General features: G+C 42.3%; 1 protein-coding gene across 3 annotated transcripts in view; it reads right to left on the bottom strand.

Moving 5' to 3' along the window:
* SPTBN1 (spectrin beta, non-erythrocytic 1) overlaps positions 1-26262 on the bottom strand; it is a 222253-nt gene that overhangs the window by 33828 nt on the left and 162163 nt on the right. For all 3 annotated transcript variants that reach the window (XM_050951699.1, XM_050951700.1, XM_050951701.1), the window contains 12 exons: positions 25530-25688; positions 24714-25016; positions 23484-23637; positions 21969-22839; positions 21716-21853; positions 20309-21065; positions 19870-20072; positions 9714-9804; positions 4782-4928; positions 2715-2978; positions 493-717; positions 217-306 (listed from right to left, as the gene is read on the bottom strand). In XM_050951699.1, coding sequence (XP_050807656.1) covers positions 217-306; positions 493-717; positions 2715-2978; positions 4782-4928; positions 9714-9804; positions 19870-20072; positions 20309-21065; positions 21716-21853; positions 21969-22839; positions 23484-23637; positions 24714-25016; positions 25530-25688 — 3402 coding nt within the window. The remainder of the gene's footprint in view (positions 1-216; positions 307-492; positions 718-2714; positions 2979-4781; positions 4929-9713; positions 9805-19869; positions 20073-20308; positions 21066-21715; positions 21854-21968; positions 22840-23483; positions 23638-24713; positions 25017-25529; positions 25689-26262) is intronic.

Below are 26262 nucleotides of genomic sequence, written 5' to 3'. Positions count from 1 at the left end.
GCTATGACTGCCTCCTGCATGAGTACACTGTTGGAAAGGGCTCCCTGAGTTTTCTCAGCCTTCAGCACATATGCACTGAAGCATCCATAATTCAGCCCTAAGCACTTACAGCAAACAGACTCATTCCAAGTAGAGCCTCCTCAAACATTTTTCCTGGCAGATTCTGGGCACCATTAATTAACAGGGACAGAAACAACTCTAACAGCAGCTACTTACCTGATTTTTCTTTATCAGTAACTGCACAGTCTGGAGGTTATGTCCATGATCTGTAGATGTTGCTATAGGCATCCTCTCTCCAACCCACAGCTGAAAGAGAAATTTCAGAAAATCCCCATGAAACATCAGTAATATTGATGGGAGAGTAGCTGGAGGCTGCAAGAGATGCCTTGGGAAATGCAACAGTCTAATGTGCTAGTGAGAGATTAATTCAGACAAGTCCCCTTGATGGGGCTGAGCATTTTCTAGCATTTGGGGAATGTGATTTGTACTCACAATTTCATCCTCCACATCCCTGTTGAACTGGTGGACCTCTTTGGAGGCCAGCAGATTTGTCTTCCTTTCAGTCAAGGGTTCCAGTAGCTCCAAAAATTTCTTCTGTACAATAAGGCGTTTGCCATCTACCTCATCAGTACTCTTGCCCTCCTGACTCAAAGCCTGGGCCTGGCTTTGCAACTCCTCTACCTCCTTCTTACGAACATCCATCTGGTTCTCAAGCATCTAAGTAGGGGGAAAGTGCCAAGAGAGCTTGAAAAACTGGGCATTCGTATAGATGCAATTTGCAAGATTAAAAAAAAGTATCATTAGCTTCATAATCCTGGGCAAGAACAAAGGAGGAATCACAATAACTAGGAATTCACCATATTAATAATGACTGTGACATGTTTTGCAGTGACAGCATATGAAGCAGACTAGATCCATTTCCTGATAGGGAGCGCCAGTGCATGGAAGCAGGATTAAGACCAGATTCACGGCTGAATTGCTGGACTCAGCACCACTGAAGTCAAGGGAGTTGTGCCTGCTTCCAAAAGTAGTGCATTTGGTCCCCAGTTCTTACTCTTTTACTAGTTGCTCACAGCTTAACTCTACTCCAAACTGTTCAGTGTAACAGCAGAAGCAGAGTCACTTTATTCACTGCTGTAATTACTGGGAATCAGGGAGCCACTCACAGGTGGGGTGGGGAGGGCAGCCAATTACTGGAGGATCCCCACATGGAAAGAAACTATCAACAGGAGGGGAAGAACCGGGGAGGAAGAGGACAGATTGCACTGAGAGATGTGGGGATGGGGTATCTAATGGCTGCTGCTTTCCCTTAAAAGAAGGGACAAATAGGAAGAAAGAAGAGCAAATTAAATCTTAATCTAAACTGAAAGGGTCCTTTATCTGTTCCTTGGTTTGCTTACAACTAGGGTTGTCAACTGTCTAACTGCAGAAATCCAAACACCCTTGCCCCACCCCCTTCCCCCAAACCCTGCCCTGCCCTTTCCTGAGGCCCTGTCCCCACTCATTCCAGCTCTCCTCCCTCCGTTGCTCACTCTCCTCCACCCTCATTCACTTTCACCGGGCTGGGGCAAAGCGTTGAGGTGCGGGCCCTGGGATGGGGCCAAGGGGTTCAGCATGTGGGAGTGGGCTCCAGGCTGAGCCTGAGGCAGGGGGTTGGGATGGAGGAGGGGGATCAGGGTGTGAGCTCTGGGAGGCAGTTTGGGTGTGGGAGGGGGCTCAGGGCTGGGGTGTAGGAGAGGGTTTGTGGTGAGGACTCTGGGAGAGAGTTTGGGTGTGGGAGGGGGTTCCGACCTGTGGGAGGAGGTTTGGTGTGTGGGCTCTGGGAGGCGGTGCAGGAGGGGGCTGGGGCAGAGGTGCAGAGGGGTTTTAGGATGCAGGCTCTGGTCGGGCTGCGTTTACCTCAGGCGATTTCCGTAAGCGGCGGCATGTCTGGCTGTGGCTCCTAGGCTCACGGGTGGCTCTGCCCCTTCTCAGGAGCAGCGCCAGGGTTTCTGACGCCCTAGGCGGATGGCTATTTCGCCGCCTCCCGCAGCCCCGGTGGACCTACCGCAGTCATGCCGGCAGACGGTCCGCTGCTGGAAAGGCTCTGGTGGAGCTGCCGCAGTCATTTCGGCGCGCAGGCATGACTGCGGTAGGTCCGCCGGAGCCTTTAGACCAGCGCACCGTCCACCGAAATGAAGGCGGTAACTCCACCGGAGCCTTTCCAGCAGCGGACCGTCCGCCGGCATGACTGTGGTAGGTTCACCGGACCCGCGTGCCGCCCCCCCCGGCAAAATAGCGCCCCCTCCAAAATTCTGGTGTCCTAGGCCATTGCCTAGGTCGCCTAAATGGTAGCGCCGGCCCTGCCCCTTCCTGAAAGCATTGCCCCCACAGCTCCCATTGGCCGCAGTTCCCGCTTCCCAGCAAATGGGAGCTGCAGAGTTGGTGATCGGGCAGCACACAAAGACTCCACTGGCCGCGCCTCTGAGGAGCTACTGGGACATGCCAGCTGTTTCTAGAAGCGGTGTGGAGCCAGGGCGTGTAGGGAGCTTGCCTTAGCCCTGCTGCACTGCTGGACTTTTAGTGACTTAAAATCTCTCTGATTGGCTTCAGTAGCCTCCGGGAGATCGATCCCAGTTCCGGGAGACTCCCGCCCAAACCAGGTGGGTTGGCAACCCTACTTACAATTGCCTTTCCTTCTATTCTATTCTAGACTCTCTGCTCAGTCTGTTTACCTGTTGTTTTTTCAACAGGATGTTGACACTGGTGAGGTCTTTTCCATAGTCATCAGACTGTATCTGACTCTCCAAGCTGTTCAGCCATTTATCCAAATCAGCACAACTCTGCGTGAAAAGCTCAGCCTTATTTGCATCAAAGAGTCGCTGAGCCTTGGTTTGGGTAGTAGATTCGAGCTCCTCCCACATCTGATGCAGGCCTGTCAGCTTTTCTTTCACTACGGTTTCAGTCTCTGGTTTCTCTGCAATGAGCTGCATCCCTTCCTGCAAAGCACATAGCAAACATAATGACATTAGGGAAGAGCACTAAAGGTCTGTCAAAATTACATGTCAATTATTCTTTCCAAAACAAAGACTCCACAGTCCCGCCACTTCCACAAGGAGCAAGGTTCCTGTACCCCAGGTCTGGGAGGATCTGGAAGGGTGGAGAGTACCGGCTGCATACCTTGCTCCCCTCCTTCATTTAGACCCTTTAAAAGTCCCTCCTCATTGTGGGTTCTGGGGGGGATCCGGATCTGTTTTTGTGGGGGTGGGACATGCTTACCCACAAACATGTGGGACAAAGTGGAGCAAGTTATTGAAAAACAAACCTGCCGTAACTTGTGCAGGATCTTCACAATACTATGCAACATTTGGGGAATAGGGAGACCAAGGGTAATGCTGGCAGAGGGAGTACAGTGCAATATGACTGTGCTATCAAGATGCTGCGGTAGAGGATGGGTGTTGCCAGGCAACTATACCTTTGCCCCCACTGGCTCCCTCCCAAAGTCACCAGCTTTATGGTGCTGAACTCCTAGCTTCTTTTGCACGCTAGTTCTCCTTCCAATGGGAACAACAACATATAGGGAAGCAGGGGCCCTATATTTAAGAGAACCACCAACAGAGTGCTTGGACTTTAAAATATTTCTTCATTTGGAAAGATTTTCTCCAGCTTGAGAGACATATCCTCTATTTAAAAATATGCTTATACCTCTTGAACTGGTAATCTCTCTCAATACGGAATAAGCTTTGTAATGGTGACTTCTGTACACAACACTGCACATTTAATACAAAACAAATCCCGATAAGAATACAATGTTTTGTAATTGTGGTTCAACATACACCTTTGGTGCAGGTATTTTATCCTTTGTTGCAATCTGACTTTTCCGGGACAGAGGATGGGAGCGCACTAGCATCGCTGAAAAGGTACTGCTGTTGGTGAGAGCAGTGTTTCAGTTATACCGATGAAAACTATTACTGTTGCAAAACACAGAAAAACCACTAATGGGATACAAAGAGTGCCAAACTGGGAAGGAAATGAGCAATTATGCTAACTTACAAAGAACAGAAACCCATTGTCAGAGCTAAAGATGAGAATTTCTTAATGTTCCAGTGTTCTTTCTTTCAAACAAGAAAGCAGAAAAAATAGTACAGCACATTAAAGCCATTAAAATCACTTGATCTAGCTCAACGGAGATGTTATTTGTTCACAAAACAAGCTGAGCTTTAACTTCTCACATAAGGTTTGTTTTCTGTTTAGTATTGTGATTATATTACAAAAACAGTGACAGTCAGAATGGCACCACGGGTTATATAGTTATTTTCTTTCCATGATCCACATAGTTACCGTGTACGGTTTATAAATCAAAATTATGATTTTTGTACTTTCCAACCCTGGCATCTGAAAATCAACTTGTGCCTTCCTCCTTACATCATTACAAGTAAGGACGACTTGGCAATTGAACGGAATTGGCAAACTGGCTAGTGCATGCACTACAAAAACCTGGATATCTTAAACTGACAAAAATAGCAAAAAGATTAGATTGATGAGAAATAGAACAGAATGAAGTGGATTACACAGAGGATAAAACAGACTGAGATATAGCCACAAAGAAACTGGACAGACTTGCTTTTCATAACTGTATTTGGTCAGCAATGATAAAAACTTTTTTGGTCTAAATTGACTAGACAATCAAAGACAACAGGGGTTTCATCTGTTGACTAAAGAGAAGCCATTTTTACTGTCATTTCTCTGAAGACAACCATGATTTACAGAGAGAGGAAGTTTATAAAATGTTCTTTATTTACCTTTTCAATTTTCTCCAGCCATTCTTTGTTGGATGCAAGTTCTGCCATAAATGCCTGGTGTTTTAGCCATTTACTGTGTAGATTCCTTGCTTCGTCATAAGACATATCCTGGGCTGTGAGCATCTTCTCATTGATCCAGAGTGACAGCTGAAAAAATGTGAAAAAGAATATGACTGTTTGAGATTTTTTAAACTGTCTGTAGTACAGAATCAGAGGTGGGTAGAAAGTTTGAGGGTATTCAGAAGCAGGGTTTAGGCTGGCCCATTCCAAAGATAGAGACAAGAAGTTTGGAACAGATCTGGGAGCTGTTTGAAGCCAGGACTCTTGTCTGGGGCAATCTACAATATACATATAACCAACATTTCTATTATATGGTATGGGCCTAATCCAAAGCCTAATGAAGAAACAGGAGAAACTCCCATTGATTCCAATGAGCTTTGGCTCTGGTCCTATGTGTTTAATACTTGCAGTATATCAAAACACCTGTGTCTCTTTCAGACTGTACTTGATTGACACTTGGGAAAACCACCTTCCCTGCCTGTTTACATTCTGTCACCGTGCCCCTGTCATGAAAACTCAACATCTCTAACATTTTAACACAGGGTATTCAAAATGACTACTACATCAAATGTGTTATTGGCACTACTACAGAGGTCATACCTCGGTGCAGTGATAAAGGGCCCAACCCTATCTCCATTGAAGTTAACTACAAAGCTCCCACTGAATTCAGTGGAAGCTGGGTCAGGCACAAGAATTCTAGTTATTGGTAAGATCGACAGTATGTTTCCTCTATTTCTCTGTAGGCAGAAGTCTGATCCACATGCCACCAACACAGTCTTAAAAGATTCTCTCAGAAATGTCCTACTTAGAACCCTGACCCTATATTAGGTACTGTAGTGTGGATCCCTCATCTGCGTGAAGTCCCACTGACATCAACGTGACTTTACACAAGTGCAGAGATCTATCTACGTTAGTAAATCTGCATTGAATCAGAAGTTCTATCCTTATACCTATATCAAAGCAGCGTTTTACACAGAAGTTTTTGTTGGAACTTCACAGTATGTCTATGTCACTCTCATTATATGAATACACATGCGCACGTGCACACAATATTCATTTACACTATACTAAATTAGAACTATTTCTTTGTCTAATTTTCACTAGGTTCTTTAATACCCAAGGACTATTTCTTTCTTTTTTTTAAAATGTTGTTTCCAAATATTCATTAAACATACTCCTGTAATTCAAACAAAACCAGAATTCCATTCCCCTTCATATAAATACAGTTCATTCCTTTTTGCTTTGATTGTCCTGAAATATATCAACAATGAAAATTTTCATATCAAAATTGAACAAACAAGTAAAATTTTAAAAATATTCTTTTGGCCAATAGCAGAGGTAGTGAGAAATAGCAAAAACAATGCTTTCTACTAACACTAAAAAAAAAAAAAAACCTTTCCTCTGTTGAAGCTTACATCTGAGTGGCCTCATTCATACCTGGCCGTTTTTTTTTTTTTTTTTAATTATGAAGAAATGCAGCACAGAACACTTACAAAAGCTTATGAGAAGATGCACATTCTGCATCTTTAGTGTCACCATCCAAGAGGAATATATGTAAACAAAACCTAAGCTTTGCTACTAATGAGGCCAATTCTGCAATATGCACCATTCTACAAATAAAACACTATGTGAGCTAGAGTAGTGGAACAGATCAGGAAAATTTGCCAGATCACTACTGCTCATTCAGAGTTCTTGGCAACAAAGTCCATATACAATTCATGAACATTTTTAAAAGGTCTTTAAAGAGCATGGTTAATCTTTGTAAAAATAGAAAACATATAAACAGAGTCAGAAAAATTACTCATCTGATCTTTTTACTGAATCTAACTAAACAACAATGCCCATCTTAACACAGCTATTATAGGTCTAAGGGGGTTACGGGGAGGGAACATATGGACTCTGAAGGTTTAACAGTCAGAGTCCATATTAAGAAATACATTATTATATAGCTCTAAATCAGTAATTGTACACTTAAGCTTCCAGAAAAGAGACAGGTCTTACACTCTAGTAATTACAGTGCTTGTCTCCCACTTGTCTGTTTTCTCTCAATGGCAATATTAACCCCATCTGGGGATCCTTAAGTGCTTCACAAAGGAATGTATCATTATCCCTGCTTTACAGATGGGATAAACTGAGGCACATCAAAGAGAAGTGTCATACAGCCAGTGTCAGTAAGGCATAAAACCCAGATTTCTGACTCCCAGTTCCCTGTTTACCTCTTCTAACTCACAAAGGAGCTCCAATCAGGGATTTTTAGGCATCAGCATTAAAAGCTTGTCTTTGAAACTAGCAGCGACAGGTATTGTTTGCTGCAAGCCAGCATTTTCTGTACTGATATAGACACAATGATGTTTCAGCAGCAGTTCATTCCCAGAGATACTGCCTTGGAAAAAAAAAGATGTATGTATTCTAGTAAGGCTAAATCTTTGTCCTACTGAGATCAATGGGAGTTTGCCATTGGCTTCATTGGTTCTTAATGCCAAAGGGAGCTGAGTACTAGATATTCTCCCACTTATTGCACCTCTGTCTCATAACACAGTTTCCACCATTGACTCTTGGGAAATGATATCATTTTCCTTACTCTTCTCAGACACGGTAAATATGCAGATTGCCAAAGTTTATCTGGAAGTACAAGGTTCATAAATGTCTAAGATTTATGACAAAACCTGCTGGCACTAAATGAACAGATGGAGCACATCTGACGTGGAATCCAGCCAAAACCTTCTTTAACTCTGACTTCTCAAGAGAAATCAGACCAGAAAGTGCTGGGACTTCTAAGCATTAACAGAGGAAATTCAGCTTTCCAAGCTCTTCAGGGGTAGGCTACCTAGGAACGAGGATATAAAGGAAACGAAATGGCAAAATTAAGCTTTCAAGGCACAAAATTCAGGAATTCTACCATTATCTGCTACGTTTTCACTGGTGTCATACTTTAATTTCATTCATTCGGTAGATTTATTTGAGACATCCATGTTTATGAATGGGAGAGAGAGACATGAAGAATGATGCCCAGTTAGTAACAATGCAGCAGTATACCTGGCTGCTAAAAGAGAAAACCAGTTGCTCTGTCCGCTCCCTATAGGCTGAGCTGTCCCTATGAGCATTATCCTGTTTTCTTCCTGTGCTCCACTGAGTCATGGAAAGGAAGAACTGTGTGCCATGGGCTGGACTCAGTACAGTGCCACTGCTAGATTGGGTGACTAATCATGAGACTGATAGTACTGTGAAAGGAAAGGACTATTCAAAAAACTTTTTTAGGTTACTGTTGACAGTGATGAAATGGGATACATCTGCAACTGGAAGTATGCAGGGAAGATAAGGGATCAACTGGGGACATTGGAAAATAGAAGCAGATGACTGGGGATCAGATCAGGTCTCCTAACCCAGTCTTAGCCCTATGTTGGGAACAACATGGAGCAGCATCACTTCAGGGGAAGCTCTGGGAGGCAGTGTATTTCAGGAAGACACAAAGCCTCCAGGAGCACTAGAGCGCGTGGGGTGAGGGGTGTACATGCTGAACTATCCCTTTATTGTGTTCACCTCTCTGTCCCTGACAAACTCCATTAGCTGCTGAAGGGAGTGCAGGGTGGGGGTGAGGATTGGCTCTGTCTCCTCTCCACCCTTCAGGATGGCTTCTGCACTAGGGGAGCTAAGACGGAATGATCATTGTGCTCCAGCACATTCTAACAGGCTGAACTAGACCTAAGAGAGATTTTGTATGAACATCAATGTAAAATCCAAATTCCTGTTGGCCAGGTGTAGGTTTAGAATCTGGAGAGCACATCAACATTCACACAAAGGCCCAAGTCCAGAGAACCAGATGGATCTCTGTTATTATTAATACTCTGTAGGAGGGAAGAACAAACTGCCAATACCAGCAGAATTTTTATTAATTTGTAAGTTTTTATTAATGGGGTAATACTATTTGGGCCAAAATTCATGGCTATACAAGAAAATGACACTCAGTTGTGGGGTTGCATGAATGCAACTGCACTGCCTTCAGTAAACATCATTTGTTCAGGTTATGAATATTTTGTATGTTTCTCCTATGGAATGAGCAATTATTTCTAACTATTGTACAACACCATCTTTGTGGCTTGTGTTCTGCATTATGTGGTTGAGAAGTATGGCTGATAAACTGAAATTTAAAACAGCTATTTCCCAATCACCTCACTGAGGGTCTCAGGTTTGCACAGCTAATTTTAATGTGTGTTGTAAGCGATGCATGAAATAACCTGATAATCACTAGACTAATTCCACATGTTAAGAGAAAGATTATTTCCCATTTTAAATATTGCGTGCAGTGCAAAAGGCTCATGTCCAATGAAAGGAGATCTGGACAGGAATGTTTTAAGGAATGCTGTAATGCTTTCCAATTAAAAAAAAACAAACCAACAGATAAACACCACATTAGAAACTATCCAATTTGTTCCTACTCAGCCCATGTTTACTGCTTTGTGTTCCTTTTACTAATGCCATGTACAAGCCACGTGGATAAGCCATATTTCAGGACACACAATGCACAGGTGAAACAATTCTTAATCCTTTCCAGATTCCATGACTAAATTTAACCATAGCTTCAAATTTGTGCTTCTTTAGGCAACCTTTTTTCCTCTTTTTAACTTAGTATAATGGAGAGGAAACTGAGACCATGATGGAGCTGGCTTACATGATATCCCAGTAATAACAGAGCAGAAAGCATTCGTTTCACTCTTAGATATCGGGATCGTTTAATACATATCCAATGTGCATTTAAGGCCTGATCCTGTGAGCTTCCGAGAGCCCTCAGCTCCCACTGAATGCAAATTGAGATGCTCATAATGCTGCAGGTTGAGGTGTTTAAAGATTATAGCCAAGTGACACAAAACCTACCTCCTGGCAGTCCTGAAGAAACTTTTGAAGATCTCTGTTGTCTTTCAACCTCATCAGAAGCTCACTGGCTGCCTCACGATTCTTCCTATGTCTATTTAAAAAACAAAAACAACACTTACATAGGCTCTTTTAAATAAAACTAAGATTTTATCATTTTTTGCAGCCTTTATGGAATAACTGTTATGAATGTGCGTGTGCCGGCAGCCTCACTTTATTGCCTTTCAAATGGAAGACATTATTAAGGCTGGTTACCAAATGTGCTTATTTAAAGTTTCCTATGCATTTTGTGACCTACTCTGGATTAGTTTTGAGAAACAAGGCCAAGTTCTGTAGTCAGTTAGATTTTATGGTTGTCACTGAGTACAGAATTTGGCCTACTAGTTTTAAGACCACATGAAAGTTAAGACTTTGACAAAAAACCTTAAAAAGTCTTGCTTAAATCACATATTACTTAACTAATTCAAAGCATACACATGCTCTAAGGAGCTTTAATGTATTTTTCACTATGATGCAGCACCATTAGACCTGCTCCTACTGAACCATGCTGCAGTGGTTTCCACAATCCTCAATTTAACTATATATTCTTGCAAACAGAAGCTTTATATTTCCAGAAACATTATTTATTTGAGAAAAAGGTTTAAGATCAAACTTGGTTTAGAAGAAAAGAAGGTTTCTCAGGAAACTCCATTTTCCCCCTCATAACTGCATGTGCTCACCGCAGGATTGGGTTGACTTCCTCTTGGTTGGGGTGGAGGTCTGAAAGACTTTGGTAGATGATCTGGCCATGAATAAGTTTCTCAGAGAAAGACTCTATTCTCAGCCACTCACAACTGCTTGTCTGTAAATGGCCACATAAGCTTTTAAATTAATTCCCAAGGCATTTCAGACAAGATTTTGGGTCTCACAGCACTTAAGTTGGGTATGTTTTCTGAGACCTCTCTTCCCCCTACTCTCTTTTGAGAAGGAGATGGGTTAAATGGGAATGATATCTATTAAATTGACAGGTAGAAGTTGAGAGAATATGTTAGTTATGTATTGCATAGCTGTTCATGTTTTACTGTATAAGCTCCTAGGGTGACAGGATAGGCACACATTTTTAAGAAGTCAAAACAAAAAGGAAGAAATCAGGAAATAAATTTGCAGGGTGATCCTGCTAGATAAAAGTGACCTGTTGCCAATAGTGAAATAAATTATAAAATTAAAAAGAGAATTTACAAGGTATTAACTTGAACTAAGTTAAATGTGCAGAGATCTTAGAGCAGGAGAATCGGGGGGTTAAACAAAAGAGTGACAGAGCCACTAATGTCAGGGCCTTTGAGGGGAAAGCATATATGGATATCAAACAGATGATGGTGTAATTATTTTTCTCAGGATCATAATAAGCATAACCTTTGGAGTTCATGCTATTAGTTTAATTCCCAAAGTTCACTCGATAGTCTGGAGTGAGAAGAAAGGATTAGGGTCATCTGAATTTTCACTTAAAAAAAAAAAAAAGTACATCAAGAAGATCCAGTTTTATTCTAGGATTAAACGGTGAATGAAAGACTAATTCAGAGACAGAAACATTAATTCTATAAATAATGGCTGTCCAATGGGTAGGAGACATGGAACACTTTTGCAAGACCTTGGTATAGTTAACAAAACCTCAAGGATGGAGTCATACCTATAGCAATAGCCGACTCCTTTCAAAACTGCAATACTGACTCACTTCATGACAAAATGAGACTCTCCTCTGCCATGACATAATGGAGTTGGAGCTGTTCCATAACAATTTGTGTACTGTATATCAGCTTGATTACTGAGATAAATATTGCATGAACACAGTGGGTTAACTCATTAGAAGTCTGCTCGAAAAAATAGGCAGGAGGGAGAAAGAGTGGCTCAAGACAAGCCTCCCCTAGCAAGCACTTGAGAGTTGTTAAGGGACAATGACAGAATCATTGGTTCTGAGAATTCTGGCTCAATCTCCTGCTGAATCTTCAGGACTGGTTTGGCCAGAGGACAAAAGCCTGGGAACCGAGAAGAACAAAAGAGGGACGTTCTCTCAAGAGAGGAAGGTAGCTGTTCAGGGGAACCAGAATGAGACAGGATTGCTGTGGGTGTCTGGAGAAGGTCCCCATGCTTAGATCACCATCACAGGATGTTAGGGATTTAGGTAAGATAGATGTGTGTAAATTGTTGTTTTTCAAATTATTTTTTCTCTAAAAACTTTGTTCTGCTGCTTAAACAAATACTACTTGGTTTTAAGAAGTTTCTCTAATCACTATATACCAGTGGTCACAGACACACAAAGGGAAGAACCACAGGTTCCAGAACTCAGTCACCTGGAGGTAAGAATGGTTGATACATGGTACTGTGACCTCGGGCCCTAAGAGTGGACGAACTCTGACATTGTGTGATAAGATAGGTAAATGTATGAACCCTGAGAGGGTGCACTCAGAGACCAGGAAGGGGACAGAGGTTCAACTAGTCCCATAACCATAACACATGGCTTTCTAGTAAGTTAATGATGCTTGTAACAAGAACCACCAAAACTTTCTGTCTCCACTAGGCTCAAGTCAATACATGTTTGCTACTCAAGGTGGTAAAAGATCTTATTAATGAGCTAAAATCATTTTCTGAAGGGGATTCAACATTTACACATTTGAAAGAGTTTCCCCTTCGGCCTTCAATTCTTTAAAACACTTGTGTATGCCCAACAGATTTTTTCATGAACGTATTCCTATTTATGACTTGTATTGCAATAGTGCATAGAGGTCCCATCAAAAATGGGGCCCTATTGTATTAGGTGTTGTACACTCATATAATGACCCCAAGAGCTTAGTCTCTTCTTTGTGGGAGAATTATGAAGGATGTGAAATAGGAATGGTAGAGATATTAATCACTATCATATATCTGAATAAAATTACCCAGAAGGAGAGTGCTAAAAGGTTTGTACAGTGTTACTGATACTTGCTCTATATGAAGGCACCTACGAACACTAATGAGTCAGAAAAATGAACAAAGTCATGGTAGCTCAACAGTTAATCTGTGGGTTTCACCGAGCCTGAACAGGAACAGAAACTGAGGGCATGGCTACACTTGCAGATGTAGAGCACTGGGAGTTAAACCAGCCTTCGGAGACCGCAGCAGGGAAAATGCTGCTGAATGTTTACACTATCAGTTGTGGCGTGGCCACATTAGCAGCTCTTGCAATGCCACAAAGAGCAGTGCATTGTGGTAGCTATCTCAGCGTTCAAGTGGCTGCAACCTGCTTTTCAAATGTAGGGGTGGGGTGGAGTGTTACAGGGAGTGTGTTGTGTGTATGTGGGGGGAGAGAGAGTGGGTTTTTGGGTGCTGAGAGTGTGTCAGCATGCTGTCTTGTAAGTTCAGACCACCCTCTCACACACACGCAACAGCAACATACCACACTAATAGCTTGCTTTGTCCTGGAGCAGATAAGCATGCCAGCTGTCACAAATGGAGCTTTGACAGGGGTAGCGGCATTCCTACAGCCGATTCCAGAACAATGACAAGAGTGGCCACTTGACTTAAGGGGATTATGGGACATTTCTGGAAGCCAATCAAAGCGCAGTAATGCAACACCTCGTTCACACTGACGCTGGGGCATGTCAACTGAGGCCGTAACAAGCATTATGCATCTCGTAGAGGTGGATTACCAGGAGCACTCCAGCTGCAGAGTCCAGGCGCTCTAAGTGCCTTGACAGTGTGGACGGGTCAGGAGTTAGGGTGCCTGGGGTTGCTTTAATGTGCTCTAAATTGCAAGTGTAGCCAAGCCCTGCGACATCATTAAAGCAAGACTGTCAAACACTTGTGGAGGTAACTGCCTGCTGAGAGAGATCTGTTAGTTTGGCTCTACCATTCCTGTTTGTTTCAACAAAGTTTATGCTGTTCAATTTTTTTCTCATGGAGGTGCAACTCTTCCACTGAAGGAGTCAAGAAACTCTATTCCCTGAATTGACAAGAACAATCTTGGAAGAAGTTACTCACAGCCACTTTGAGTAAAACCTGGCAAAAACAGTTCCATTGTGACCTGGGTCAGTCATGCTGGTGTTTTAAAACTAGAACTTATTTTCAGAAATAAGTGGCTCATCATCCACATAACCAGATTAGATGAGGTCCTCTACCTCTTCTCAATAGAAAAAAGCCAAAGTCAAAAGTTTTTTACAACAAAAACCTCAGCTTCTTATGCTTGCCAAGCACTGAGCAACGTCATGGATTTGGACTTGTTTGTTTAGGTTCTTCGTAGGGCTGTCAAGCCATTAAAAAAAACAATCACAATCGTGCAAATAATCATACTGTTAAACTATAATAGAATACCATTTATTTAAATATTTTTGGATGTTTTCTACAATTTCAAATATATTGATTTCAATTACAATACAGAATACAAAGTGTACAGTGCTCACTTGATATTTATTTTTTATTACGAATATTTGCACTGTAAAAAAAACCAAAAGAAACAGTGTATTTCAATACACCTAAAACAAGTACTGTAGTGCAGTGGTTTCCAACCTTTTCCGTGGGGCGGATGCCGGACGACTAGCTGCCGAGGATAGTGGCCGCAGGACAAGCACCTGTTGAAATGCCGCCGTGAGGCGGCAACGTCAAGAGGTGTCACTGCCGAAACTCCACCGAAATTTGGTGGGATTTTGGCAGTAGCGCTTCTTGACACCCTCACTTCTCAGTGGCATTTCAGCGGCTGCTTGTCTGGTGGCCAGTAGGGAGGCACACATGGATGCCCCGGCAGGTGCCATGGTGCCCGCAGGCACCATATTTGGGACCCTTGCTGTAGTGCAATCTCTTTATAATGAAAGTTGAACTTACAAATGTAGAATTATGTACAAAAAATAACTGCAATCAAAAATAAAACAATATAAAACTTTAGAACTTACAAGTCCACTCAGTCCTATTTCAGCCAATTGCTCAGACAAACAAGTTTGGTTACAATTTGCATGAGATAATGCTGCCTGCTTCTTGTTTACAGTGTCACCTGAAAGAGAGAACAGGTGTTCGCATTGCATGGTCGTAGCTGGCATCGCAAGATATTTATGTGCCAGATGCGCTAAAGATCCATATGTCCCTTCGTGCTTCAACCACCATTCCAGAAGACACGCATCCATGCTGATGACGGATTCTGCTCGATAATGATACAAAGCAGAGTGGACTGATGCATATTCATTTTCATCATCTAAGTCAGATGCCACCAGCAGAAGGTTGATTTTCTTTTTTGGTGGTTCTGGTTCTGTAGTTTCCACATCAGAGTGTTACTCTTTTAAGACATCTGAAAGCATTCTCCACATATTGTCCCTCCCAAATGTTGGAAAGCACTTCAGATTCTTAAACCTTGGGTTGAGTGCTGTAGCTATCCTTTGAAAGCTCACATTGGTACCTTCTTTGCATTTTGTCAAATCTGCTGTGAAAGTGTTCTTAAAAAGGAACATGTAATGGGTCATCATCCAAGACAGATATAACATGAAATATATGGCAGAATGCATGTTAAATTGAACTGGAAACATACAATTCTCCCCCCAAGGAGTTGAATCACAAATTTAATTAACACTTTTATTTTTGTTGAATGAGCATCATTACAATGGAAGCATGTCCTCTGGAATGGTGGATGAAACATGAAGGGGCATATCATATCTGGCATGTAAATACCTTGTGATGCCGACTACAACAGTGCCATACAGAGGCCTGTTCTCACTTTCAGGTGACATTGTAAATAAGAAGCAATCAGCAGTATCTCCTATAAAGGTAAACAAACTTGTTTGTCTTAGCAATTGGCTGAACAAGAAGTAGGACTGAGTGGACTTGTAGACTCTAAAGTTTTACATTGTTTTGTTTTTGAGTGCAGTTATATAACAAAAAAAAGCCACATTTGTAAGTTACACTTTCACGATAAAGAGATTGCACTACAGTACTTGTATGATGTGAATTGAAAAATACTATTTCTTTTGTTGATCATTTTTACAGTGTAAATATTTGTAAAAAAATAATAATATAAAGTGAGCACTGTATGCTTTGTATTCTGTGTTGTAATAGAAATCAATATATTTGAAAATACAGAAAAACATCCATAAATATTTAACAAATTTCAATAAGTTTAACAGTGCAATTAATTTTTTTTTAATCGCAGTTAATTTTTTTTGAGTTAATTGCGTGAGTTAACTGCGATTAATAGACAGCCCAATTTCTTCGTTGTACACCCAGATGGAGCCTGACTGGGAGATATACTTTCTGTTAAATCAAGAGGTCTCCTTTAAACACATTCTCACAACACTCAAAACTTAGGGCTTGTCTTCACTACTGGGGTAAATTGACCTAAGTTACACTACTCCAGGTATGTGAATAATGTAGCTGGAGTTGACGTAGCTTAGGCTGACTTACCCGAGTCTCTTCACTGTGCTGTGTCGATGGGAGACACTCTCCAGTTGACTTATCTTACTCTTGGGGAGCTGGAGTACCGGAGTCGACCAGAGAGCACTCTGTCATTGATTTAGCGGGTCTAGTAAATCGAAACCCGCTGCATCAATTGTAGCAGCGGCAATCTCCCCGGTTGTGAGGACAAGCCTTTACACTTTGTTTTTGAGGCTTATCGCTTCTAGAAACTTAACTGCAATTGCATGTATTTCCTTAATAGTATAACACTGGGTGGTTTTTGTAGTGTTCCACATAAATAGCTTTGGAAATGAGGAAATGTGTTGATGTAAAATGAAATCAAAAACAGCGTCTAGGATTTGCCTTGCATTCAAAGCAGGAACACGTACAGCTCATGTCATGCAGTTAAGGTCTGCAAGGCAGCCATCTAGGGTGCCTGTAACCAGGCGCGACTCACTCCCGCGTCGCCTCCTGCAGGTTGCTTCGGGAATTAGCTCAAATTCCAGCGCGGAGCGTCTTCTGCAGGCTAGTGATCCACCTTGTTCTCAGCTACTGGCCCCGTGTCCCTCCCTGGACCCCGGTGCTCCTTTTACGTGGGGTTCTACCCCCCCCCCCGGCAGTGGCCCCTTTCTCTTTCCTTAGGGGTTTCCCCTCCCTGGGAACCCCCCACCCTCTATCCTCCCTTTGCCTCAGTGTCTTGGCAACTGCCCAGTCATTAGCTAGCCCCACACCCTAGGGCAGACTGTAGTATTAGCCTCTCATCATCGGCAAAGGGGGTTTGGACCTGCTGCCTTGGCCTACCCCTGGGTTGCACCCTGCAATCCCAGTACCTCCTGGCCTAACTCTAGGACGCAGCCTGGGGCTTTCCAGGCAGGAGCTCCCCAGCTCCTCTGCCTTTCCCCAGCCGTGCTCCACGCTAGGTACCTTGTCAGTTCTATGCAGCCAGGCCCTTCTCCCTCTATAGGCAGAGGAAGACTGTCTGCCCTTGGCTTCCCTGGCCTTCTTATTAGGCCCTGTCGCTCAGTTTGGGGCATGGCCCCAGCTGCAGCCACTTCCCCAATCAGCCCAGCTTAAAGGCTGCTTCTTCCAGCCCCAGCCCTTATCCAGGGCTGTTTTAACCCCCTCCGGGCCGGAGCAGAGACCCACTCTACTACAGTGCCATAAAACGGTACGGGTAACAAGGAGGTTTCCACTGCAGGAAAGAGTCACTTGACAACAAGACCCCTGAGTTTTGGGAGAACTTCTTTGAAGTATAGGAAATGGAAAGTGGTCCAGTCAGGCCTAGAATATCCCCACACTTCAGCTGCCTATTACCATAGCCTGGGCTTCAGGGAGAAGCTGACCAGAAGATTCTGTGTTCCTGGATCCACCCTTAATGATAGAGGTTGTAGGAAAAGGCTGGCTGACCAGAAGACAAGTTCCCTCCCTTAGCAAGTGGAAGGAAAAAGCTAAGGTGAAGGAGAGAGAAAATCAGAAAAAATGAGGAGGGAAAGTTTGAGGTTACCTGCTTTGTTTACTATGGATGAGTGGGAGGAAAGAACTTCTAACCTCATGCTAATAATATATTTAGTGCTGGCCTTTCAAGCAGTACAGCAACTATGGTGTAAAGATCATGTTATATTTCTGCCTAAGAAACAAAATCTTAGCTTGCAAAATCTAAGTCAGAATCAAGTCAGAAGATGCTGTCATAGGCAAGTTGGGAAGCTTGCGCAATTGCCTTATTATTAAGAGGAAAATCTCTTGTTCTCTGTTTCCAAATATTCGTTTTTATTTTCCACTTCTCTTATTGGAGAAGCCATGAATGAGAAGCAGGTATTCATGAAAATTAGTCATCACCTGAGGAGAGTTAGTGACGTTTGAGGGTTGTTGAAAGCCTGGAACTTCTAAAATTCTGTGGTAATGCCAGTGCCCAATGTGCTATGCCATCAATACATCCTCTGCTTCTCCTCTAACATATACGGTGCCAGAAATAAACAGAGTATGGAAGCAAGATCCCTACATTGCTAGAGACTGTATAGTTGTAACTGTTCAAGTCTGGGCAGACAAAGTGAAATCAGTGCTGGTACTGACTGGATATACACTGTGTCCTGGTGTTGATTAAAAGATAATTTGGCAGCAGTGTGACATTTAGTACTGTTATTGCCTTTCCTAATTATAAACAGTCTTCTAGGAGAAGTTGAATAGTCCCTCATAGAGCAGAGATGTATATTTGTACGAGGACATGCGGGCAGGCCCATTCTAGCGGCCACTGTGTTGTGTATCTCAGTTCAGGTTCTTTGCTGGAGGAGTGCGAAGCTCTGTAGAGTCAGCACATTTGGGCCCTGGAATGAAATTGAGCCTCAGGTCACTTTCAAGGGATCCCATCTTTCTGGCACTTGGAGCATCATTGCTGGGATCTAAAGGGAGCCATATCCACTCCATCCTGGTCAGCTAGAGGATCACTGAAACGTGCAGTGCTAAAGGAATCCTTCTAAAAAGATCCCTGGGAATCACTGGTAACAGAAATATTCTGCCTTTCTCTGTGAGGGCATCTTGGTGGGCCATAACTGAGGCAGAATGCATACAGGCTAGAGGCGTTTGCCTTACCCAGAAAGAGAAGAAAGGCAAATGACTAAATGGAATATCCTATAGTATTTCACTTAGGTTCATCCTCAGAGAGAAGAGCAATTGGCTATCGCTGAGCTTCTCTGAAGGAGAAACTTATGTAATCAGGGTAAGATGAGCATATGGTATAAGGATTAATAGTATTATTTGGCATAAAGTTTCTACATAAGTTTTTTATTATTATTATTATTGTGCTTTGTGATCTAAGGATAAAAGTGCATCAAAGGCATTAGGTTCATTCCCATCACAATTAAACATCCTGAATTTACAAAAGAAAAATGCTTACAACCTACAGCTGCCACGTCCCAGCAATAAGGACAAAAAAATAGCCTGTTTTAGGATGAGAGGGACATTTTTACCAACGTTTTCTAGTCTGATTTCATAAAAAGGGGCAGGGAACCTCTGTTATACCTTGGGAATCGTGATCAAAGCCAAGTGGGTAGGACAGGTACAATTTCCGTTGCACTCCAGAGGAGCCACCTTCCTTCTTTGGAGAAGGACAGGAATACATTAATCTAATTAAATTAGCCAGGTGATAGCAGGGAAACTTTAGACTTGTGGAACCAGGGAAGGTTAGTTCTAAGGCTCCCTCAATTCATAGTATAAACAGTTTATGAATGCTCTGATACAGTGAAATAGCAACTGTCTCACAGCCAAATCCTACTATTGGCTCACTATTTCAAATGTCTCCAGAAGGAGGCAGAGGTCATCTTTGATTACGATTAGCCCATCTCATTCCTGAAGCCTTCTGGTTCCTAATGTTTTTATAAGACAAAGAAAACATACCATATTAGGATTTTCTGATACGTCCCTTTGCTGTAACCATCTACAAGAAAACTGGATTAAAACGTACAGGGGTTGAGTTTCAGGTCACTTAGGTCAGCTTTGCACTGGTGTAACTCTACTGAGTCCAGTAGAGTTCTTCCCTGTTTACACTGATGTAAGAGAGAGAAGCAAACCCACTTTCCAGCATACTTCATCTTAATTCCTTGCTCCTAGGAGCTGGGGTTTTCTACATCTCAGTACCAGTCCAACCGGTACCAGTGCTTCATGCTAGGAAATCTCCACAGTCCAAAGGATAAAGGCAAATTCAGAAAAAAAATCAAGTTCTGGGTGAGCAGGTTGGGAAGTTTGATGCACAACAGTCACTAAAACTCTTGGCAAACGTTACCTGTCATCAATAGAGTCCACTTTCTCTTGGATCTTGTCAGAGTTGATGTTCCCATCACTAAAGAGCCTCCTGCCAGTTTCTACAACTGCATTGAGCTTTTCCTCATTGGCATCCATTGTGGTCATGAAATCCTCCTGTTTTCTAATAGCAGCTTCTGCTCCTTCCAAGGTAGTGGGCATTTCAGTATGGGCCAAAACATATTCCTTTTGAGAAAAATATATCAGACAAAAAAGCATAAGACATGTTATAATTGCTATCTGATTGACAGAGAAAGATTCCCCATATCATGAACGCAAGAGTGTTTGCCAAGAACTGGCAGATATCAACTTGATACAAAAGATCATTTTTGTGAAAAAAGGCTTGATCTCTTTAGCTAGGCGACTGCAATAAGTGGTGTGAATTTGTGTGATATTAAGGAACTAAATTACTGTCCACTCACCTGGTTATTAAGAAATGCTTCAGCTTGCTTAGTGTCTCTGAGAAACAGCTGGTAGGCATGAGACTGCGAAAGGAGGTTTTGCCTATTCTCCCACATTTTGTGAAGCTCATTCCACCCAGTGTCCAAAGCCTGCAGGCGCTGGCGTAGGAACATATACTGTGCATCAGTTTGCCCTTGGGTTACCATCTCACCCATGTCTCTCATTTTCTGATAGTCTTCCTCATAATTGTTGATTTCGTTCTTAATATTCTCATGCTGAGTGAGCAGCTTTTCAGCCTCTGTCAGTGTGTTTGGCATATCTTCTGAGGCAATCGCAGTCTGGGTTCTGGAGAGCCAGGACTGGAAGTCATCCAGGTCACGCAAAAACTGCTGTAGTTTGCTTGCCTCTCCAAGGGACTCTTCCCGGTTCTTGAGGGTGGTTTTCATTTCTTCCCACACATCGCTGATTTCCGCAAGCCTTGACAGGATGGCCTGAGCCTGGTCAGGATGTTCAGATTCCAACTTTTCAGCCTCTTTTTGCAGGTCACTTAGCTTAGCCTCAATGGCTACCAAATCACGTTCCATACCCGTCAACTTCCTCTGAAGGGCCATTACTCCAGTCAGATCATTGCCCAGATCTTGTGTGGATTCAATTACTTTGGTCTTTTCCCTGATCCAGGATTTGGTTTCATTACACTCAAGATGGTAATTCTGGATACTTAGAGCAGAGACAAGAGCATCTTTCTTTCTGTCCACCAGTTCTCTGAACTGGCTCCACCTAAAAATGAGGAGGAGAGAAAAGCAGAGAAACTGAGGGTAATATACAATAATGGTAAAGTCTAATGTCAACATTTCTGAATGAGGAAAATGGCTGAAGTAAGCCTATTGAACTTTTAAATAACCTCTTTTTGTTTTTGTTTTTGTTTCCCCTCCCCCCCACAGTTAGCTACAGTGTGTACTAGAAAACACCAGACAGCAATGGACTGGATCTCAACATTTTCACGTTTTGCAGGGTCAAATATTTTCTGCAGGTTATACTCTAACTCTCTGGATTTTCTGCATGGTGTGAATGCACATGAAGACTAGAACTAAGAATCTAAGACAGTTTTGTAAAATATGCTGTTCCAGTTTATTTTTACAACAAAATATTTAGTACAGTAAATCTTCATTATCACAGATTTATAGCTACAGTACTAAGGGCCTAATTCAGAGTCCATTGATGTCAATGGAACAACTCTGGCTTTGAATCAGGCCCTAAGAGAGAGGCAGAATTTTTTTTCAAAAACAGAACATCAGTTTTCACTAGGTGAAAATCAGACCGTGACAGTTTCAAAAACATACATATAAAATATACAGAAACATAAAAGAAACAATGCTAACCATCTCCTATAATATCAAGTTTCCACATGTCGTCTGTCATTAACCCACCTTGTGTTGAGTTTGTCTTGCTGAGCCTTGATTTCCTTTTCACTTGGATGACCACTGTGCATCAGCTGTCTAGCAATTTGATTTACCACTGCAACACGGGATGCCTGATTGTTCATTTCTGGTTCTAAGCTTTCAAATCTGAAAAAAAAATTACAAAGGCATTGGGAACCCTCAGTCACAGACAAGACAAGACTAGAGTGAGGCACACAGGTAGCTGATGTACAACAGGACCTCCTCGCAATTCTATTCTCACCTGTGTTGGATCACTTCCAGGTCTTCAAGCTTCTCCGGAATCTGCATATTGTTAAGCCACTGCTCCTTTTCATCAATCCAAAGTTCACAAGCATCTGCTTCACTGAACATCTTATACAGAGCAAGGGTATCTTGCAGAGCCTGTTTACGGAGCCGTGTCAGTTCAGCGACCTCTTTGTATCTTTCCTCTATTCCAGACAACCTGCCTTGAACATCTGGAGATTCGGCATGTTCCTGAGGCAGAGCTTTTGCTTGTTCATGCAGTGAGTCAATGGTTGGCCTATAGTTTGCAATCTCTTCAGCAACATCTTTGTGTTTCTTGACCAAGGACTGAGTAGAATACTCATCATGGCCAACATCATTGCTGGAGACAATTTTGAGGATGTCCAACATCCATGCATCAATATCATCAGCATCAGCTTGGAACTGATGAAGAAGAGAGGCTTCCTCCAGGCGTTTCTTCCTAATGGCAGACAGCTCCTCCAAGTTAGCCCATTGCTCTCGCATATCCTTTATTCTCTCTCTAATTTTTTCAGACCCAAAGTGCTCCTCAGCAATCATACCTTCACCTTCTTTTATTGCCTGCTGGAAGTTGCCACTACGGCCACTCATTTCATCTTCAAACGCCTTGTGCTTGCTCAAGAGACGGACAATGCTAGTTAGGTCCTTCCCATAGTCATCAGATGACAAGATCTGCTCCTTTTCTCTGATCCAGCCCTCTTCTTCTGCCATTTCCCAGAAGAATTTCCACAGACGCCTGGATTCTTCCAGGCGAGCTTGGCGTTCAGCTGCTAACTGGCACAGCTCTTGGTAACAAAACTCCATATGAGCTACACGATCTCTGATCACTTGTGGATCACATGGTTTGTAACCTGTTCAGACAGAAATGTATTAGAGTTCAATCTCACTTATTTTCACCTGTAAAGCCAGAGCACCTTGGACTCTTAACGCTTGCTTAGTAGGTCTCCATCACAGAGTAGCAGAGTGCAGTAAAAGACCAGTGTTTAAGGCAATACTGGTCAAACCTCACTCTACTAATTTGTGTGTAAATCCTGAGTATTTTCTGTGAATTAAAAAAAAAATTACTTTGGATTTACTACCCTGATGAACTCAAGAGCAACACTGCAGTATAAAAAACAGGCACATTTTACTCTAGTGTAACTTAGTGAAACTCCTCTTGATTTACATTAATGTGTATGAGATCAGAGTCAGATCCAATAACTTGAATTGTAACCATTAGAAAGAGGTAAAATGGGAAATTGTAAGGCAAAAGGAACAGCCATTAGCTACCAGTGTGAAATGCCATGCAAAATATGTTGCCTTGATGAATTCTGAGAAGGAAACTGGCCAAATTCACCTCTGGCATAAGTAAATCCAACTTGAATCAATGGAGTTGGGCCCACTTATGTTGGTGAATTTAGCCCAATGTGTATTATATGGCTAATAAAGCTCAATAAATATGTAACCAAAGTTATTGGCTCTTCAAACCTAATACATATGTAAAACTACAACTTACCATCTCCATCTGTGGCAAATTTCTGAGCAGATGCATTGACTCCCCGCACTCGTTCAGCCTGAATAGCAATGTCTGCTTCCACTAGTGCGTGTTTCTGTAACAGGTCCTCTACCCCTAACAAATGCTTGCCATAGTCTTGAGATAGCAGAAGCACCTGCTCAAAGAAAGCAAGTTAAAAGTGTTGAGATAATCACTGTTAAAACAATCTACTTCATGCACCTCCCAGAAGCACAGAACTAGAGATTCTCACTACAGTGCAACTGGCTATATGGCAACGGTCTCCTTTACAGTTACAAGACCCCAGGCATCAAGTAGCATTTTCATGACTGGGTTTTCATTTTTTCAAAATTATTTATTTAGCCAGTAAAGTACTTTTACGCCACTTATAAGCATAGAGTGAGCAATATTTACATATGATGGGCCAAGTTCGGCTCTCAGTAGACTGATTTAAAACTGGAGTGATACCAGTAATTTACATAGAGCCATTACACATTTACACTGGTGACAATATATTTCAGCCAATATTTTCAAAACTCTATTACACAAGAAGGGCTTCATTGTGCCATTGCAACGGTCTTGTGTTGGGGAGGGTGCAGAGCTGTATTGCCTAGGGGAGCACTGGGAGACATTCTGCCTCCCTTAGTTCCCGGGCACTGCACACAGCTACTGCAGCCCTTAGGGGGGTGCAGCGTCAGTCCTCTGCACAGCCAGTAGGCTCTGCTGGCTTACAATTAAGGAAGAATGGATGGAGCCCTGGCCCTGCCCTCCTCCCCAGCCCAAAGACAGGTGGGAAGCAGTTTGCGTGTTCTCTTGAGCACAGCAGCTGCAAGTCTTCTTGGCCCTCATGGGAGCTGCACAGCTGAGGAAGAGAGGTCCTTATCCTCTTCCACCCACATGTGCACTGTGTAAAGGTTCTGGCTCAGAATGAGTACTGTAGTGAATGTAAATCTGCCTTCCCCAGACAGAGACAAACAAAAATAAAATATTACTTTGTTTAGAAGGTGAGAGACTTGGGTTTTTTTTGTAGCTGTTTTAATTTTATATTTTAAAGAGTCCAGCATTGTGTATCAAGAAGTGAATTGATATATGTGAATGGGGAGCTCCTGTTTTTGAACATTTGGTTATAGAGACATTATGTTTAAAACAAACATAATTCAAACAGATAAAGGACATGCACAATCTTTAATCAGCAGCAGTTTCCTGCCCTCATCTTATCTTGGTGACATCTACCTTCATTTCATCCATCCAGTCCATAATATAAAGCATTTCCTGGAATATCTTTTGCAGACCAAGGTTCATCTCCAGTCTTTGTCTACGTGCCCTGAGTAGCTCCAGCAAGTACTCCCACAGGCGTATAACATTGTCTTTTCTTGCAGTGATGCGTTTGATATCATGGTAATTCTCAGTCTCAAGCTCCTTTGCAACAGCAACTACCGCCTGGACTCGTTCTTCATATGCTGCAATGTCTGTTTCAATGGCCTCGTGCTTTTTAGTGGCAGCCTCCACGGCTGGAAGGTCAAAACCAAAGTTATCCTGTAAATGCACAGAATTCATTTTAGTAATGCCTGTGCATCAAAAATGCGATTGCTCAAACAAAGCTGTGTAACGTTACTTTTGATTATTCAAAACAAATTTGCTAACAACTGTGGCTTCAAAATACTCTGAAAATACATCCCCTGATAAAAATAGCAGATATACTACTGGGAAAATCATGAATTGGCCTTACGGCAAGGGGACCTTATAGGCATTCTCTCTCTCTAATGTCAATGAATCAGGTTCATCCCTGGCGTAATTCCACTGAATTCACTAGCCATTTACTTTGTTCTACCATTTCATGGAAATAGTGAATATTGGGGAGACATACTGGCATGATTTTCTACTGAGTACAGACTTGCCGAATTAGTTCAGAAGGAGCCTAACACACACACAGCATAAACTGTAGGGCACCAAGCATGAAGGAGGGAACACGCATTGCGCGCAGAAACTGTATCCCATAATTACTCACGGTGATAAGTTTAGTCATACAAATAGTTCTGAAAGCACCACCTGAGAAACCAGTCGTTGATTTTCACTCAGCCAAGTTTCTCTCATAGCTGCCTTGCGATCAAATCTGCGTGCAAGTTGTTCCAGTTTCTCTTGTCTTATGAGCTCATTTCGCAGTGCCAGTTCTCTTTCATGTTCAGCTTTTTCCAGTCTTTCCCAGGCCTGAAGAGATGGAAAAAATGCATCATATTCTTTAGAGTCACATTTTTAAAGAACTTTGAGAAATCACATCAACTTTGCATGAATCAATACTGTGGACCAAAATTAATTCCCGATGTAAATTCTCTGTGGCCAAAGCAGTTACATAAGGGACTAATTTGGCCCATATTAGTTAGTGAAAGAGCACCGGACTGTCAGGCTTTATACCCAGCTCTGCCAATGTGTGGCCAAGGAAGAACTACTTAAACTTTCAGTTCCTCAATTTACCTGTCTATGAACTGGGTATAAAACCTGCCTATCTCACAGGAGTGTTGTGAGGACCTTTATTTATTTGTTTTAGATCTGTTTTTCTTTTTTAAGCAAAACAACTGGTTTGAATTTTATGTGCAAGTGTGTTTAATCTTTTCCCAAAAGAGCTAAAATCTTTCCCTTTTAGGGAGGGAAAATATGATTCACACGCTCTCTCCCCTAAACCATTCCTGCACACAGATCTTTAAGATCTGACTTTCAGAAAAAGAGCAGGACACTGGGGTCTATTTCTTTTATTGCATGACATCTTTTTTTAAAAGTAAAAAGC

The sequence above is a fragment of the Gopherus flavomarginatus genome, chromosome 4, assembly GCF_025201925.1.
Source record: "Gopherus flavomarginatus isolate rGopFla2 chromosome 4, rGopFla2.mat.asm, whole genome shotgun sequence".
In the NCBI taxonomy this organism is placed as follows: Eukaryota; Metazoa; Chordata; order Testudines; family Testudinidae; genus Gopherus; species Gopherus flavomarginatus.
Note: the sequence above shows the minus strand (reverse complement) of the source record. Positions and strands in the feature narration are given on the sequence as shown.